At 44.1% G+C, this 18,951-nt stretch overlaps 1 protein-coding gene across 2 annotated transcripts in view; it reads left to right on the top strand.

Annotated features, from left to right (window-relative positions):
* Window positions 1-18,951, top strand: part of SHANK3 (SH3 and multiple ankyrin repeat domains 3) — a 695,549-nt gene that overhangs the window by 137,206 nt on the left and 539,392 nt on the right. For both annotated transcript variants that reach the window (XM_043500373.1, XM_043500369.1), the window contains exon 5: window positions 1,511-1,582. In XM_043500373.1, the coding sequence (XP_043356308.1) occupies window positions 1,511-1,582 (72 nt within the window). The remainder of the gene's footprint in view (window positions 1-1,510; window positions 1,583-18,951) is intronic.

The raw sequence follows: 18,951 nt of genomic DNA, 5'->3' as shown, positions 1-18,951 counted from the left end.
TGACCTTCAGGGGACATGGAGAACAGTTGATCACCATCCTCTTTATAGCTCCCTTTAACATATTAGAAGACTGTTTTCAGGTTCCCCCTTCAGTGTTCTTTTCTCACAGCTAATGCAAGATCTACATTAAAAAGTTAGGTCGACTCAGCTACGTCACCCAGAAGTATGAAAAATCCGCACCTCTGAGCCAGTGTAGTTGAGATGACCTAACTTGTGGTGCAGACAGCACTAGATCGATGGATGAATTCTTCTGTCGACTTAGCTACCATCTCTCGGGGACGTGGATTAACGACAGTGACGGGAGAACTCTTCCCATTGCTGTCCTGAGTGGCTACACTGAAGTGCTGTAGTGGCACAGCTGCAAGGGTTTAAATGTAAACGTAGCCTAAACATGCACAGTTTTCATTAAACCTTTCCTCATGGAGCAGGTTTGCTAAACCTTTAGTCATTTGTGTTGCTCTCCTCTGGACTCTCTCCAATTTGTCCACATCATTCTTAAAATGCGGCACCCAGAGCTGGACACAGTACTCCAGCTGAGGTCTAACCATGCTGCAGAGAGAGGATGATTACCTCCTATGTCTTAGATAATGTCTACTCCATGAGCTAGGAGTGTGGTTTCCCCTGCTTGGGTACACATGCTCGGAGTAGCTCGATGAGAGCGATCGTGAACAGAAATAGCAGTGTAGCCATGGCAGCACAGGCAGTGGCAGCAGTGGCATGATTGAGCTGTACCTAGTACCCACCCACCAATTTCAGGCAGGTTTGTACTTGGCACAGCTCAGCTGTGCTTTTGCTGACACTGCCTGTGCTAGTGCTGCTACACTGCTATGTATACTTGCGTGAGCTCTCACTGAACTACTGCAAGTGTGTGCACAAGAGCAGGGGAATTACACCCCTAACTTGTCGTGTAGACATAGCCTTACATACAAGACTCCTGTTAATAAGCACAAGAATATTAGCCTTTTTTGTAACTGCATTACATCGTTGGCTCCTACTCAGTTTGTGATCCATTTTAACCCTCAGATCCTTTTCAACTGTACCGCTGCCAGGACAATCCTTCCCCATTTTGTATTTGCGCATTTGATTTTTTCCTTCCTAAGTGAAGTACTTTGCACTTGTCTTTATTGAATTTCATCTTATTGATTTCAGACCAGTTCTCCAATTTGTCAAGGTCATTTTGAATTCTAATCCTGTCCTCCAAAGTGCTTGCAACCCCACCCAGGTTGGTGTCCTCACAAATTTTATAAGCATATTCTCCACTCCATTATTCAAGCCATTAATGAAAATATTGACTAGCACTGGGCCCAGGATTGACCCATGTGGGACCCCACTAGATGTGTTCCCCCACTTTGACAGCAAACCATTCATAACTACTCTTTGAGTACAGACTTTAAGCCAGTTTTTCCCCCCACCGTATAGTAATTTCATCAAGACCACATTCCCCTGTATTGCACTTGGCTTTTGTTCAGCTTTTTTGTCTGACCACTTTTCTTTCCCTTCTCCTCTCTAGTTCCGGTACAAGAGGCGTGTGTACACCCAGAGTCTGCTGGATGACAAGCAGTTTGCCAAGCTCCACACAAAGGTAAGACTGGCATCTAGCCTCAGGGAGCTGGATAGCTGTATCGACAGCCTAACCAGATAAGTCATAGTCTGTCAGAGAGACTCTCGCTGGCAAAGAGACTGTTGGAGAAGAAGAGATTTGTGTACATTCCAGACTTCCCCCTTTGCCAGACCTCAAATTCCCCCCTAAAAATGTATGTTGATTGCCAAGGCCTGGGTTGTGTTACTTAGTGATCTGAGCTGAAGGGCCCCCCCATGGAACTGTGGCTGGAAGCCCACCTTGGTGACATTGAACTGGTTACATACTCTCAGCAATCAGTTGTGCAGCTGGATTGAGTTCTGAGGGAGAGGTCAGGGCTAAGCCTCTCTTGGGATGGTGAGGCTGGGAGAAACACATGATGGGCCAGCTGAAGAGCTGCTTTATTCACTGATATTGATGAGTCACTGAATACCAGTACAGCACAATGGCGTACATTGACAATCATCCTTCCTCTCCCCTGGCAGACACTGCAGGGCTTCTCTTCCTCACGTACAGAAACATTATTGCACTGCCTTGTCCTCAGCTTTAACCCATGTGTGTATCAGGACAGGAGAGTCTGATTCTTAGGCGACTCGTCATCTGGCTTGAACTAAGTTCAGAATGGAGACAACTTTAGTAAAAAGAGCAAAAGATTTTTTTGTGGTTGTTTCCTGGAAGGGAATGTACTTTCCAAGTCCTCCACTTCCCAAGTACACTGCAGATGGGTGGTGTGTGTGTGTGAGAGAGAGAGAGACTTCAGATGTTATACTGGGAAGAACTTTTTTTCAGGAACCTAGCTGAAACTCAAATATTACTGTCAGGCATAGACACCCATTCTTTCCCCCGAGCCTGATTCTCTCCCCCGCCCCCCAGGCCAAGGTATCCTTAATTGTTGTTGTTTTGTATAGTGGTAGTGCATAGAGGGCCCAATCAGGATCGGGCCCAGTTGTGCTGCTTGCTGCACAAGGACTTAAAAAGACAGGATTTCCTGTTTTGAAGAGTTTAGGGTTTAATTGGAAGCAAGATGCAATCAGCAAGTATGAGAAACAATGGATGATAAAAGAGGAATGAGGACAAGACTTCCTGTCCCCCAGCTCCAAAGGTTAGCTGTGTACATAGCTTGCTTGATGGGTCCAACACATTTGAAAGTATTAAAAAATATAAATAAACAAATAGTGTGAGCTACTCCTGACTCCTTGCATTCTGGCCATCAATAAGGGCTGATTTCTTATAAGAGTCACAGGAGAAGAGGAGACTTAAAGAGGAGAGAGTAGTGGCTTTATGGAGAACCTCATAATGTGTGTTCTTCCCCACATGCCATAATTTGACTCTGACCTGCTTGGATGTGGACCCCTCGTATCTACCCTCAGGCATAGCCTCTGACTTACTCTTATTGGGGCAGCCTTGAGCCATCTCCAGGCACGGCTTCTTCAGCTGCCAGTCACTCTTGCACTGTGAAATGGAAAGTGTATTATTAGTGCACTGTGGAGTTTCCTTCAGACACATGCCATTTGTCCCTGTTTTTTCCTCCGTGCTCATGGCAGTGTTGGAGTCTGTTTGACCTTCAGCTTTAGGCTTCCTTAGTTCAACTCCTGGCACAATTCCACAGGTCAATGCTGGGATGTTGGGATCTTTGATGCTGCTGGGCAGAGGGACAGAAAAGGGTCAATTGGTCTATAAAACAGCGGCAGTTGAATGGGAGGAACTCTGAGCAGACCCTAAGCAGAAAGAGAGAAAACAATCTCCCCAAAAGGCTTGTCCTTCCAGATGGGACCCTCTAACCCAGAAGAGGGAATTACAGACCCTTCCGTTAGCCTTCGCAGGGTTGCCACAACATGAGACTAACTGTGTCTGTGGAGTGACACAAGGGAGAGATTTTATGTAGTCAGTAGCATGATGTTTGACACATCTGAGAACATCTGAGCAATGGTCACGAGTGTCCCGCACTCTCCTAGTGGCAAGGAGTTCAAGTCACTATTGCATGGCACTAGTGGACTATGCAGCTTGAGGGCTATGTTTTCAGAAAGGCGGGGGCTGAGGACTAGTGTATGGTAGGGGGACATCTGAGCCTGTGTGCAAAGTGCTGCCCCCAAAGATGTGTGGGGAAGTGCATAGGCACTTTGCAGACAAACCTCTATTAAAAATAATCCCTTTGTGTTGAGTCTTCTTTTTTTCCCCAAACTGTATTGAATCTGTCCTTTATTATGCAGATAGGGCAGTGCAATGAAAAGCTGAGCCTCCAGTCCCACCTGATTTCTGTGGGAAAGATGCTGACTTGTGCATTTAATTTAGTTAGCTTTTTCCTGTGAATGTGTGTTGCATCCACTGATGTGTCGCTCCGAGGTCGTGAGGATCAGACAGCAAAAGAGAAGCCCATATCCAGCAGCCAACTGGAGAGACCGTTCCCTGTGAGGGACAGAGAAATACAGTGGCAAAGAGAGAGGGGGAGGCTGTCATACAGAGAGACAAAGTGTGTGTGTTACATGCACGCCTGCTGCTCATTTGAAGAGAACACGGTCCTGAAAGCCAGTGCTGGTGTAACTTGTACCCTCGGCACAGACTGCTGCTGCTTTACTTGGAGAGAATGAGATTGTGGAATGCATGTGTTTGCAAGCTCCACATCCCAGTTTGGAGCCTTCTCTGGCCTGAGACAGGGACTGAGAGATCGGAGTGAGAAAGGAGAGGGGCAGAGTGAGGGACATGGGCTCCTCCCTAGGAAGAAAACTGACTGAACAGAAAGACAAAAGGCAAACTTCAGGGACCAGCAGGTCCAGAGTGAAGAGCAAGGTACCCTCTGCTTCCATCCTCATCTCCTATTCCATTCTCACAATTACAGCCCTAGGCATCTGTCTCTCTGTGAGTAGCGGCGTGGTGTGTTGGTGCTGGGATGGCCCTCACGTGCTGTGTGAGTGACATTGTGGCTGATGGATGTGATGGATCTCACAGGAGCATTGGATTTGGGTGAGAGGTTTTGTGTTTGAGAAACACTTTTTGTGGAATATCTCTGAGACCAGTCTGAGGGCAGAGTTTATTTCTCTGTGATATGACCATTGGTATGTAGTTGGCTTACATTTCTAAGCAAACGGGTGTGTATTTTTATAATCCTTCCTTTGTGTGGGTTGGGGAATCAGTTTTAAGGCCATTTCCCTTGGGAAAATGGATGCACATAGCTGATTTCTTTTGGGCAGTGTATAGAGTATAGTTCTCTCAGGACAATGACATGAAAACAGGATTGATTTTACATAGTTCGTGGTGCTGTGGAACCTCGTGGTGCTGTGGAGCATAGCATATTTCTAGAGACAGTTGTTTTGAATACTATAAGAGATTTGTCCATTTGCTCAGCAGTGTACAAGAGTCTACATTTCAGTGGCCAGCTGCATTTGGCATTAGAGAGTGGGGGACGGAGGGGGAAGGAAAGGAGGATCCTTGTACTCTATACCTTCCCTGCATTCTGACCATATCTGTGTTTGTGGCTGTGGTCCTCTCATGGCAGTGATGGTTAGGATATCTCTGGAGGTGGGGTTGAGTGGTGTCTTCCGTGGTACTGAAATTTGGCATTCTCTTTTAAACAAAGCTATTATGGCTGTTGGTTGGGGTGTCAAAGATTTTCCCTTGTGTGACAATACAGACTGTTGACATTTTGGTGCTGCTTAGTTTTGTTTAAAAACCTGCCTTCTGTATGCTCATAATTTTTTGATAAATTACCCAGGTTTGGGCTGAATTGTCTCATGACTCAGTCTTGCCAACTCTTTGCAATTTTATTGCTAGTCTTTAAATTTTTTTAAAGACTCAGCTCCCAGATCCATGTGATTGTGTGAGAATGTCAGCTTCCGTTTCAGAATAAAGCAAATTTTAGTCCTTGTGGTTGCAGAGAAAAATCTGAAAATGTAAACTGTAGTATTCAGAAACCAAAAGACAAATGAAAAGAACATAGTTAATTTTTTTTAAAATCTCATGATGTAAGCCAATCTCTTGATTTTTGGGGGCCTGATTCATGCCCCTAAAAGCTTGGTGTTGGTAATACTGAACTGTGACTTCGTAGCATTCTGTTTGTGAGTTATCAGCACGTTGTGCAAGAAGCCACTATGCAGGCAGAAAAACATGAAAGATTGGAAAGATTTCTGCCACTGGGGTTCTGGACAGCTGGGAGGGTCTGGCTAAGTCAGGCACTTGTCTGGGGGAAGGTTGGGAGAGGGGATGAAATCTTCTAGATGATGTTTAGTTCTGTGGTTTCTGTATATTTCATTTCTTAGAAATTGTGATCTGTTATTTGTCTTAGGAGCTGAGAGGCCTGCTCACCCAGATGGGGAGAGATAGAAAGCAGCCATTTAAGCAAGTCTCCTGTGGGCTCAACCTTATTCATCCTCATACTGATGCCCTCTGCTGTCTCTCTCTGAAGACGGACAGAAAGGTGTAGGGGGCAGAGGGTCTCCCTGCTGAACATCTCTTGCTGTTATTTAGCATTTATCTGTATTGCAGCAGTGCCCAGAATGCCCAGTGGAGCTAGGGCCCTTGGTGCTGGCCAGCACACACTCCTGTCAGAGCCTGCTCCTGGCCCAGAGGTAGAATCAACAAATGGGTGTAAGAAACAAGTGGAAGATGTTGAGGTGGGATATCGAGGGGAAGAGTGACCGGAATGTGGGCTACCTAGGGACAGGAAGATGGATTACGTAGACCGACAGTGCACAATTAGCAGGACTGAGGGTTTTTTACAGGTAAATAAGAAACTTTGATGATGTCGGTTATCCTGACTTTCTCATTTAAAATCCCTCACCTTTTTGCATGGACTACCTTCTCTGAGCCTGTAACAATTTCCCCCCTATGTCTGGGAAGAAAATATCTCTGGCAGACCTTCCCGTGGATTCTGGGAAGTGTAATATCCCAGCACACAGATGTGCTCATTTGTTAAAGGAGTTTCACCTCCGTGTGCAGAGTTTTCAGACCCCGTGCTCTGTAATACATTAATTGGATAACTCAGGAGCTCTATACTGCATGAGGCAACTAGCCCTACTGAGGCATGCCAGGCGTTTTCCTCCTGGGGCAGTTAACTAAAGCTAGTCTCTTTCACAGCCAGACTCCAGGTAATTAGTCAGTTTCCATCTGATAATAAACAAATAAAAAGATACAATGAACAGTCCTATTGTGCTACAGTTAATGTCACCTACAGAAATGCATGCGCCTCTGGGGTGGAGTGAAGCAGCTCTTTAACAGCGGTGTTAATGCGCCTGTTTAGGTCAGGAGGCGAAGGACAGTCCTGTGTCCAGCTGAGCTTACTGCAGGTGGGGGGAACTGGGTCAGTAGAATGTACTTAGCTGAGTTAGAAATTGGCTGGGACATCAGGGTTAACACTCTGACTCTTGCCAAAAGCACCCTGGGTTGCTAATGTATATGAGTGGTCAGGGACCTGGGGATTGATAGCTGCTGATGGTAGCATTCTTTGGTTGCAACATACAACTAACGCTGCACTGAGGCTTTGGGGTCAGTGCTAATTCCAAAGGGAAAGTGCTCACATAGACACCCACGCTACCAGCTGCTCCGAGCATCCCCTAACACTGTGCCAGACATTCGGGTTTGTACTGATTCGGTGGGGACAGTGCCTCCACTGAGTGACTCACGTTATTCCTTGCGGCACACTTCTCCTTTACACTGTGCAGAGGCTGTTACTGACTCTGAAACAAGAACTCCCCCTTCAGAGTCAACCATACCACTCCCTTTATCAGAGTTCCACCCTGGAGCACAAAGTTAGAGGGGAGAGTGCTCCCAATGGATTCTGCTTCTGAGGACTCGAATGCGTGTCATGGAATCACCAGCACTACTAGGTGTTCTTTAGAAAGCTCTAGCCAAGTCTTGACCCTACTTCACATATGGGATTGGTCTGGGTCACAGCCCAAAGTGGTGGTCTGGCTTCAGGTCTCTGAACCCACTTTGGGATGCTTCTTGTAGGGTCAAAGAATCATTCACTGGGCCTCCTGAGAGGACAATTAAACTTTCTTTGTTATTTAAGAAAATTGATTATTTGACATCTTGTAGTAGGAGTGATTGAAACCTCTGTTTGTTGATGTTCAATAGTCTGTATGAAACCTGTCCGATCACTGGTATTTCAACTGCCTCCTGCTAGCAACTGGAAATGTGATCAAATGGCACTGCACTCCTCCCTGCTCTGGGAGCTGGATGCTTTTGTTACAGTTCTTGCCAGCATTCCAGCCAAACTGAGCCCTGAAAAAGATTTTCTTTTATGCTGAAATTGCTCATGAGCCACAGGAAGGACTTTGAAGCAGAAGCTCCAAGTGTTTCCTATGTAAAGGGAATATTGTCTTCCCACCCTCAGAAAGTATGACCCTACACCTAGCTTCTCATAAGAATGGCCATACTGGGTCAGACCAAAGGTCCATGTAGTCCAGTATCCTAGGTAATCATCAATTGCCCATTCCCAGCTTCTGGCAGGCAGAGGCTAGGGACACCATCCTTGCACCTCCTGGCTAAAAGCCATCGATGGATCTATCTTCCATGAATTTATCTAGTTCTTTTTTGAGCCCTGTTGTAGTCTTAGCCTTCACAACATCCTCTGGCAAGGAGTTCCACAGGTTGACTGTGCAGTGTGTGAAAAAATACTTCCTTTTGTTTGTTTTAAACCTGCTGCCTATTAATTTCATTTGTTGATCCTAGTTCATCCTAGTTCTTGTGTTATGAGAAGGAGTAAATAACATTTCCTTATTTACTTTCTCCACACCAGTCATGATATTATACACCTCTAGCATATCCCCTCTTAGTTGTCTCTCTTTGAAGCTGAAAAGTCCCAGTCTTATTAATCTCTCCTCATATGGCAGCCGTTCCATACCCCTCATCATTATTGTTGCCCTTTTCTGAAGCTTTTCCAATTCCAATGTATCTTTTTTGAGATGGGGCGACCACATCTGCACGCAGTATTCAAGATGTGGGCGTACCATGGATTTATATAGAGGCAATATGATATTTTCTGTCTTATTATCTATCCCTTTCTTAATGATTCCCAACATTCTGTTCACTTTTTAGACTTCCGCTGTACATTGTGTGGATGTTTTCAGAAAACTATACACAGTGACTCCAAGATCTTTACTGAGTGGTAACAGCTAATTTAGATCCCATCATTTTGTCTGTATGGTTATAATTATTTTTTCAACATGCATTACTTTGCACTTCTCAACATTGAATTTTATCTGCCATTTTGTTGCTCACTCATCTAGTTTTGTGAGATCCTTTTGGAGCTCTTCACAGTTTGCCTGGGACTTAACTATCTTGAGTAGTTTTGTATCATCTGCAAATTTTGCCATCTCACTGTTTATCCCTTTTTCCGGATCATTTATTAATATATCGAATAGTACTGGTCCCAGTACAGACTCCTGGGGGGACATGATTTACCTCTCTCCTTTCTGAAAACTGACAATTTATTCCTACCCTTTATTTCCTATCTTTTAACCAATTACCCATGCATGAGAGGACCATCCCTCCTATCCCATGACAGCTTACTTTGCTTAAGAGCCTTTGGTGAGGGACCTTGTCAAAGGCTTTTTGGAAATCTAAGTATACTATATCCATTGGATCCCTCTTGTTCACATGCTTGTTGACCCCCTCAAAGAATTCTAGTAGATTGGTGAGGCATGATTTCCCTTTACAAAAACCATGTTGATTCTTCCCCAACAAATTATGTTCATCTGTGTGTCTGACAATTGTTGTTCTTTACTATAATTTGAACCAGTTTGCCTGGTACTAAAGTCAGGTATACTGGCCTGTAATTGCCGGGCTTACCTCTGGAGCCCTTTTTAAAAATTGGCATGACATTAGCTATCCTTCAGTCATCTGCTACAGAAGCTGGTTTAAATGATAGATTACAGACTACAGTTAGTAGTTCTGCAATTTCAGATTTGAGTTCCTTCAGAACTCTTGGGTGAGTATCATTATCTGGTCCTGGTGACTTATTACTGTTTAGTTTATCAATTTGTTCCAAAACCTCCTCTAATGACACCTCAATCTGGGACCGTTCCTCCAATTTGTCATCTAAAAAGAATGACTCAGGTTTGGGAATCTCCCTCACATCCTCAACCATGAAGACTGATGCAAAGAGTTCATGTAGTTTCTCCGCAATGGCCTTATCATCCTTGAGTGCTCCTTTAGCATCTCAATTGTCCAGTGGCCCTGCTGGTTGTTTAGCGGGCTTCCTGCTTCTGATGTACTTAAAATTTTTTTTGCTATTACTTTTGGAGTCTTTGGCTAGTTGTTCTTCAAATTCTTTTTTGGCCTTCCTAATTACATTTCATTTGCCAGAGTTTATGCTCCTTTCTATTTTTCTCATTAGGATTTAACTTCCATTTTTTAAAGGATGCCTTTTTGCCTCTCACTGCTTCTTTTACTTTGTTGTTTCGCCATGGTGGCACTTTTTTGGTTCTTTTACTATGTTTTTTAATTTAATTTGTGGTATACATTTAAGTTGAACCTCTATTATGGTGTCTTTAAAAAATTTCCCTGCAGCTTTCAGGGATTTCACTTTTGGCACTGTACCCTTTAATTTTTGTTTAACTAACCTCCTCTTTTTTGTGTAGTCCCCCTTTCTGAAATTAAATGCTATGCTACAGTGTTGGGCTGCAGTGGTGTTTTCCTCGCCACAGAGATGTTAAATTTAATTATATTATGGTCACTGTTACCAAGCGGTCCAGCTATATTCACCTCTTGGACCGGATCCTGTGCTCCACTTAGGACTAAATCAAGAATTGCCTCTCCTCTTGCAGGTTCCAGGACTAGCTGCTCCAAGAAGCAGTCATTTAAGGTATCAAGAAACTTCATCTCTGCATCCCATCCTGAGATGACGTGTACCCAGTCAATATGGGGATGGTTGAAATCTCCCATTATGACATTGGAGTAATTCCTCTACAAGAAGAATATCTCATTTATTTTCTTTCATTTCAAGGAAGAGGATCTCCATTGCCTTGTATCATTTCCTCCCAAGGAGCTTTATTCTGGAGGCTGTTGATTTTTCTTGTAATTTCTTGCTAATGGAGGATAATGGACTGCAGCACAATGGGTTGCCAGCTGGACTGCTGTGTGCTACACAACTCCCTTCCCCCTGCACAAGCACATTCCTGATGCTTAACCTCATTCTCACTTTTGTAAACATGCCTCAAACTTGCTTAGCAAAATAATCTACTGGTACTGAGCATTGTGGGGACTGATATGCAACTTGCACTGAAGAACAAGAAACTATGCTTTGTAGTCATGTCAAGAGGAGCTAGTATGAGAGGTTTCATTTGTTGAACATCTTCATTAATGATCTGGAGTATGGGATGTATTGCACCCTCAGCAAGTTTGCGGATGACACTAAGCTGGGGGGAAAGGTAGATATGTTGGAGGCTAGGGATAGGGTCCAGAGTGACCTAGACAAATTGGAGGATTGGGCCAAAAGAAACCTGATGAGGTTCAACAAGGAAAAGTGCAGAGTCCTGCACTTAGGAAGGAAGAATCCCATGCACTGCTACAGGCTGGGGACCGACTGGCTGAGCGGCAGTTCTGCAGAAAAGGACCTGGGGATTACAGTGGACAAGAAGCTGGATATGAGTCAACAGTGTGCCCTTGTTACCAAGAAGGCTAACGACATATTGGGCTGCATTAGTAGGAGCGTTGCCAGCAGATTGAGGGAAGTGATTATTCCCCTCTATTTGGCACTGGCGAGGCCACATCTGGAGTATTGCGTCCAGTTTTGGGCCCCCCACTACAGAAGGGATGTGGACAAATTGGAGAGAGTCCAGCAGAGGGCAGCAAAATTGTTTAGGGGGCTGGGGCACATGACTTATGAGGAGAGGCTAAGAGAACTGGGGTTATTTAGTCTGCAGAAGAGAAGAGTGAGGGGGGATTTGATAGCAGCCTTCAACTACCTGAAGGGGGGTTCCAAAGAGGATGGATCTAGACTGTTCTCAGTGGTGGCAGGTGACAGAACAAGGAGCGATGCTCTCAAGTTGCAGTGGGCTACAGGGGATGTATCACTTGATGATTCCCTGTTCTGTTCATTCCCTCTGGGGCACCTGGCATTGGCCACTGTTGGAAGACAGGACGCTGGGCTAGATGGATCCTTGGTCTGACCCGGTATGTTCATTCTTATGTATCATGAGCCTGGGTAAATTGTTCCAATGGTTAATTATTCTCACTGTTAAATGTTACACTTTATTTCCAGTCTGAATGTGTCTAGCTTCAACTTCCAGTCATTGTGTTATACTTTTCTCTGCTAGATTGAAGAGGCCATTATTAAATATTTGTTCCCCATGTAGATATTTATAGACTGTAATCAAGTCCCTGTTTAACTGTCTTTGTTAAACTAACTAGATAGACGCAAGGAGCTTAATGACTATAAAGCAGGTTTTCTTATCCTTTAATCATTCTTTTGGCTCGTTTCTGAACCTTGTGCAGTTTGTCAGCATCCTTCTTGACTTGTGGGCACCAGAACTGAGCTTAGCATCCCAGCAGCTGGTCGCAGCAGTGCCAAATACAGAGGTAAAATAACATCTCTGCTCCTACTTGGGACTGTAAAAGTTGGAGACAGAAAAATCTTACTGGGTTCATCCATATCATTTCCTGGGGGCTAAAGCAAGATTCTTCCCCATACAACATTTTTTACTGTGCTAGCTGTAAGGAAAGGTGGTGTTTGCCCACAGGCCTTGTCAGGCTGCCCTGCAGTAACTTAAGAGCCTGAGTATCAACTTCATGGCAGACTGTTAGAACCAGGGCACAATCCCCAACCAGGTGGGGAGTTCGGTACTTAGATTTTACCAACCAATTAAGTGTAAACTCCTCAGACCCTATAACAGCTGTATCATGGAGTCACCAATAGTCCCCTTGGGGTACTCTGAATTCTCTTGTCACCTAGGCAAGTTTTCCTTTGTGATAGGTGGTCCCTTACATCAAAAATCAGAGCAATATTCAGGTTACTCCCAGTCCCAAGGGACCAGTCGCTTACCCAGGCCAGTTGTACCTTAGCTCTCACACCAAAGCTAGCACTTGTAGCCAATTCTATAATAAACTGTATATATATTTATTAACAGGAAAAGGAAACCAGAGAGTTATTTACAAGGTTAAAGAAGATGGTCATATGCACACAAATGAGTTACAAACTTAAGTTTCCAAAAAGTAATAGACGTTTCTATGATAAGCAAGCTCTGTGTGTCCTTTAGGGCTAACCCAGGCTAAGCAGTGGGGATCTTTTGCTTATGTCTAGTAATCCTTGACCCCCAGAATCCAGGAAGCATTAGTTCCTCCTGGTTTGGGGTTTTTATTCCATTCCCACTTCTGCTTTGAGCTGAGGGGTGGAATACACTTGCAAAACTCATCTTCATACAGGTGGGAAGAGTAAACAGCAAAGTCTTTTGTCCTCTTCTATGTTCTGCTCTAGTCAGTCTGGTGTCAATGGGCCTGGAGACAGCATTATACACTAGTTAACGTCTCTCTCCTGATGGGAGATTTACAGTGGCTCACAATGCAAATGCTTAATTATTACCTTATACTATGTTTATAAATGTTTTACACAGATGTTATAAATGAGCAGGCAGCAGCTCACAAGCATTCAATAAAGTCTAAACACTAAACTCATTCTTATACCTATTTTAACAATACTAACACCCTGGTGAGCCAGACTGATTCCAGCTCTGTGTTTGTTGGTATTCCATTGAGGTATGGGGACCTTGGCCTGAGCTGGTAACTGGTCTGCCAATGTTGCAGACCTTGTAAACCACATTCATGTGAGCAGCAAGAAGCACTTTCTAACCTCAGTTTGGTATTCACAGCCCAAACTCCAAGGCTCAGTTCCTGCTTTCTCACTTCCACTGTGTGCAACTAGCCTATTGGAAGTGGAGAATACAGATCCAGAGGCATCCAGAGCCCTATAAGCACCCTACAAATCTTACATTGTGGAACACCTTGCTTCTAGCCGTGACTTTTGGAGACAGGTCAGCCACTACAGACAGTTGCAAAAAGCTGTACTCTCTGTCTGCTCTGCTTTATCCAGTGAGTCCAGTTTCCAGCATAGCTGAATAGTGTGGGTGAGGGTCTCCGTACAAGCTGAGCCTGTTATCTTTTCATGTAAGGGGAGGCCAGGAGGGAGTTAATTATCCAAATATAATTGAGATTGGGGTTCATCAACACATGGAAACGTACTGGTTTTAAATAAATTTAAATTAAACTAATGTAGTTAAACTGTGTTTGTGTACAGAGATATTGGTTAAAACGTGGCTTATATCAGTTTAGCATGTACTAAACTGATATAAGAGGATATAAGAACGTTAAACAGGTTTAAAAATCACATGTGTAGTAAAACCAGTTATTTGTGTGTAGACCAGGTCTTCTTTGCAAGAGCTTTTGAAGAGAAGAGTAAATTCCAATGAAGAGTTCTGTTTCTGCCACCTCCTTATTGACACCTACACTAGACACCTACAACAGAGCACAGATTATTTCACTGGCGCACCATCTCATAATACTTCTCCAAAGACTTTAAAACAAATTGCAGGATGTGTTTGGGGCTGAGCAGCAATTTTAGTGTGGTGCCATCAGCATTCTAGGGTTATTGGGCTTTAACCCATGAAAACAAGATAATAAGGGGCCTTTATGGATGAAGATTCCTGTTTGCTGCCTCATCTGATTATCCTGGTTTGAAGTGACTGGATATCCTGCCTGGCAACTTGCTGTTCTATCTCCTATCTACTCTAATTGATTTTATCTACCCTATCTATCTGACGATCAAGGTTATACGGCCCCATCCATGAAATATCGGAGTGCCTTCCAAGTATTTAAATACAGAACAGCAATATCTCTCTCTCTCTCTCTCTCTCTTCCGTCCCTGTAAAATTACTGCTGCTGCTATTATTATTATTTACTTATTTTGTGAAAACCTTGCTGAAGGAAAGCCAAGTCAGAGATACATTTTGCATTCAATGCCAGAAGTTCCAGCGTCACATTCTGGACTAAACAACTCTCCCTTCTCATCACATGACCTGTTTGTGGCCTTCACTCTTAATTATGATGGAGGCCTCATTGTGCACTAGTCCACTTGCAATTTTTGGCACTAGAGCATGTTTTGTTTTTCTTGAATGGGTGTAACGTGTAGGGAGCAGTTCTGTGCATGAGAGAGAAATCAATAAGAGAGAGAGAAAGTCATGGAAGCAACTTTACTGTTGATATGCTTAGCATCTAAAGCTAATTGCACCACAGTTGTCAATGAGCACTTATTCAAGTTCTAACTCATATACATTCAAAGCTGGCTAGATTATCGGGCTCAACAGGTAGTAATCAATGGCTCCATGTCTAGTTGGCAGCCGGTATCAAGCGGAGTGCTCCAAGGGTTGGTCCTGGGGCCGGTTTTGTTCAATATCTTCATTAATGACCTGGAGGATGGCGTGGATTGCACCCTCCGCAAGTTTGCAGATCACACTAAACTGGGAGGAGTGGTAGATACGCTGGAGGGTAGGGATAGGATACAGAGGGACCTAGACAAATTAGAGGATTGGGCCAAAAGAAATCTGATGAGGTTCAACAAGGACAAGTGCAGAGTCCTGCACTTATGATGGAAGAATCCCATGCACTGCTACAGACTAGGGACCGAGTGGCTAGGCAGCAGTTCTGCAGAAAAGGACCTAGGGGTTACAATGGACGAGAAGCTGGATATGGGTCAACAGTGTGCCCTTGTTGCTAAGAAGGCTAACAGCATTTTGGGCTGTATAAGTAGGAACATTGCTAGCAGATTGAGGGACGTAATCATTCCCCTCTATTTGGCATTGGTGAGGCGTCATCTGGAGTACTGTGTCCAGTTTTGGGCCCCACACTACAAGGAGGATATGGAAAAATTGGAAAGATTCCAGTGGAGGGCAACAAAAATGATTAGGGGGGTTGGAACACATGACTTATGAGGAGAGGCTGAGGGAACTGGGATTATTTAGTCTGCAGAAGAGAAGAATGAGGGGGGATTTGATAGCTGCTTTCAACTACCTGAAAGGTGGTTCCAGAGGATGGATCTAGACTGTTCTCAGTGGTAGCAGATGACAGAACGAGGAGTAATGGCCTTAAGTTGCCATAGGGGACGTTTAGGTTGGATATTAGGAAAATCTTTTGCACTAGGACGGTGATGAAGCACTAGAATGGGTTACCTAGGGTGGTGGTGGAATCTCCTTCCTTAGAGGTTTTTAAGGTCAGGCTTGACAAAGCCCTGGCTGGGATGATTTAGTTGGGATTGGTCCTGCTTTGAGGAGGGGATTGGACTAGATGACCTCCTGAAGTCCCTTCCAACCCTGATAGTCTATGATTCTATGAAATAAACAGAATGAGACAGAGCATTTGCAGGAAATATTATCTGATAACTCCTGGAATGTTACATCACTCACAAGTCATACTATTGTACTTGCCAAATACTGCATTCTCCAGATGAAACGGATCACTCCCCATTCCCTCATACGTCTCTGTTTTCATTCTTATTATTTTTATGTTTTTGGTGACCCCCTGTAGTGGGGTGGTCCATTCGGTCAGCAGGCCTGTTGGTCAGGGCCTGCTGCACTAGTCTCTCTTTCAGTTCAGTGCATCAGGCGCCTCCTGAATGGGGTTCATCTGGGTCAGCTTTCTTGTTGGTAAACCCTAGTCCTGTCCATCTCAGTACTAGGTATAGGGAAATCTGGGATTGGTAGAGGGACCTGGGTCCTCCTGCTCCATCAGATCCTGACCTAGGGCTCTGAAAGTATGACAGCATGGGCTGGCCTACACTTGGCTCACTTCCTGTTCGTCTTCCCCTTCCTCACTCAATGTCTCAGTTTGGGGCATAGCTGCTGTTCATAGTGCTTTGATCCAAACTCCCAGAATCTCAGGACTGGCGCCGACAATCCTCTTGTGCCCCACATGTGGTTCTCCCTACCTCTGGGGTGATGTCTCAAAGTGGGAGGGGAATGATCCACAGCCAGGCCCCCTCAGTAAGAGGCCATGCCTGGCTTGCGGGAGCTCTCCTTATACCGCTTCTTTCCCCAGACGCATGTTCAGCAGTGCTTTAAGGACAGAGCTTTCCTGGTGCAGTACTGCTCCAGCCTTTCCCCTGCCTCAGCCTTAGTGAGGGGTTTGTTAACCCCATCGCCCCACCATCAATAATATAAATGCTCAGTTTGTAAGAGATGATCCCTGCCACCGGGGGATTGCAGTAGTGCAGTGTTGTACCCACCACACTTGTGTTGCAGCTCACATCTCTTGCTATTGTAGGAGACCCTGGTTACTCACTTAGCGTGGTTCAGTGCTCAGGATCCCCCTAACACAATCAAACCCAGTTGTTTGAATTGTTCGCTAGTACTGTGGTATAGTATTGTCATGGGAGATTCAACATAGCTTCATTCCCGTCTCTATCTGTTATACTAATCCAATGGTCTCTTGGACCTCAAGGAACACTGCATTTGACTGGTTTCAGAGTAGCAGCCGTGTTAGTCTGTATTTGCAAAAAGAAAAGGAGGACTTGTGGCACCTTAGAGACTAACACATTTATTTGAGCATAAGCTTTCGTGAGCTACAGCATCCGATGAAGTGAGCTGTGGCTCACGAAAGCTTATGCTCAAATAAATTTGTTAGTCTCTAAGGTGCCACAAGTCCTCCTTTTCTTTTTGCGAATACAGACTAACACGGCTGCTACTGGGTCATTGGATGATGAGCCACAAAATCTTCCAGAAAGGAAGCAAATCTAATCTCCCTCTCCATCCCCCCTGAACCAGTCAATACCCAACCCTTTGACTGCATTCCCTTTCTTGGTGTTTCTTCCAGGGAGGAGGACGATGCAGCTTTTCTGGCTGTTTGCAATCAGATGCTATGTTGCTAGATGCAGTAAAAATATTTAGACAAGACTCTCCCCTGTGGCCTGTCTGACAGACTCAGTACTGGAGACAGTGAGGCAGTCTGAGGTCTTCTGAAAGTCACACCTCTCAGCCAGTGTGTGGGACAGATATTGGTTGCTGATCTGAAACATGGGGCCTGCTGCTTCTGCAGTCATGGGTGGGAGTGGGAGAAAGAGGTTGGAGGAGGAGGCTGGTGGGCATGAGGTGGGAGGGGTTATGGAGATTGGTAGGCATGGCTACCGTGCTGGTGACTAGGACTTTCTTTGAATCATGCCTTGAATCAAGAGATGTCTTTAGGAAAGTGACTGGATTGGTTCCTGGGTACATTGACTGAATGGCAAAGGGAAATTGGAGCACAGAGAGGATCTCTGAGCTGTGGTTCCATCAGAGGTAGCGAAAATGGCAGTGTCTGGAAGAATGGTGTCCCATAACAGTGTTCTGCTGGGGATGAGGCAGTAGGTGCTGGGAGACAGAACAGGTGTGATTTGCACCAGTTTGTCTTGATTGTGCTTGTTGGCTTCAGTGGATACAAATCATGATTAAAACAATTATAAATGTTTTAAAACTTAAAATTTTTTTTTTAAATTAGATTTTTTTTTAATTTACATGTTGCTAGTTCTTTACTTTCTTCATGTTTTGTAGTCTTAAATTGCTACAGTGGATGTTTTGTACTTTGTTCCTTTAATTTCCTAATTCTTCGTAGAATTTCAGATTGTACAGAGATTTTTTTTACTAAGAAGTTTCACATTTAAAATACTCATCCGGGCTGAAAAAGACAATTCCAGGGCCTCCTTAACATCCTTGCTGTGAGAACAACACAAACTCAGACACAACACTGATAAGTGAATAGGCTGTACTTTATTTGCAACCAACAATGCTTTCAGCTGTATTGCGCTTCCACCAATTAAGAAAGCTGCAGTGTTCTGACCAGAGTGCCTGCCTTTGTCAGAATTTGCAGCCTGAACTGAAAGGGACTTGCGCTCCTAAGGCACATAGGCCCAGATTTGTATAGGTATTTTAAGCATTGTTGTGGTCAGCATTGCAACCTCTAACTGATTTAGGAGTTTTCAAAAGGGAGTTAGGCACTTAGAACTTAACTCCCATCAACTGTCAATGGGATTTTGGCTCTAAGTGCCTAAATCCTGTTTGAAAATGAGATTAAGGATCCTAAATCTGTTAGGCATTGCAATGCTGAGCACAGCAATGCCCAAATACATTTAAAAATCTGGGTTCTAGGTGCTTTAGAAAATTCTACTCTTAGGTGCCTATACATTGACTTGGGAACCTAACTTTAGGTTCATCTTTTTAAAAATTTGGCCTGTATCTATAAATTAATATTAACTTTGTTAATATATTGGAAGTCTAAATAACTTTTCATTAACATTGAAGCAATTTTGTTTTGAATTGATAAAGATTTTGTGCCACTAGGAGAAAAGTTTTCAATAAAACTGCTGCAGTTGTAGAACCTGATGATGCAAACATTTATGTGTATGTTTAACTTTAATCACA

This window comes from Dermochelys coriacea, chromosome 1 (genome assembly GCF_009764565.3).
Source record: "Dermochelys coriacea isolate rDerCor1 chromosome 1, rDerCor1.pri.v4, whole genome shotgun sequence".
Lineage (NCBI taxonomy): Eukaryota > Metazoa > Chordata > Testudines > Dermochelyidae > Dermochelys > Dermochelys coriacea.
The sequence above is the reverse complement of the archived record's forward strand: the minus strand, read 5'-3'. Positions and strand labels throughout refer to the sequence as shown.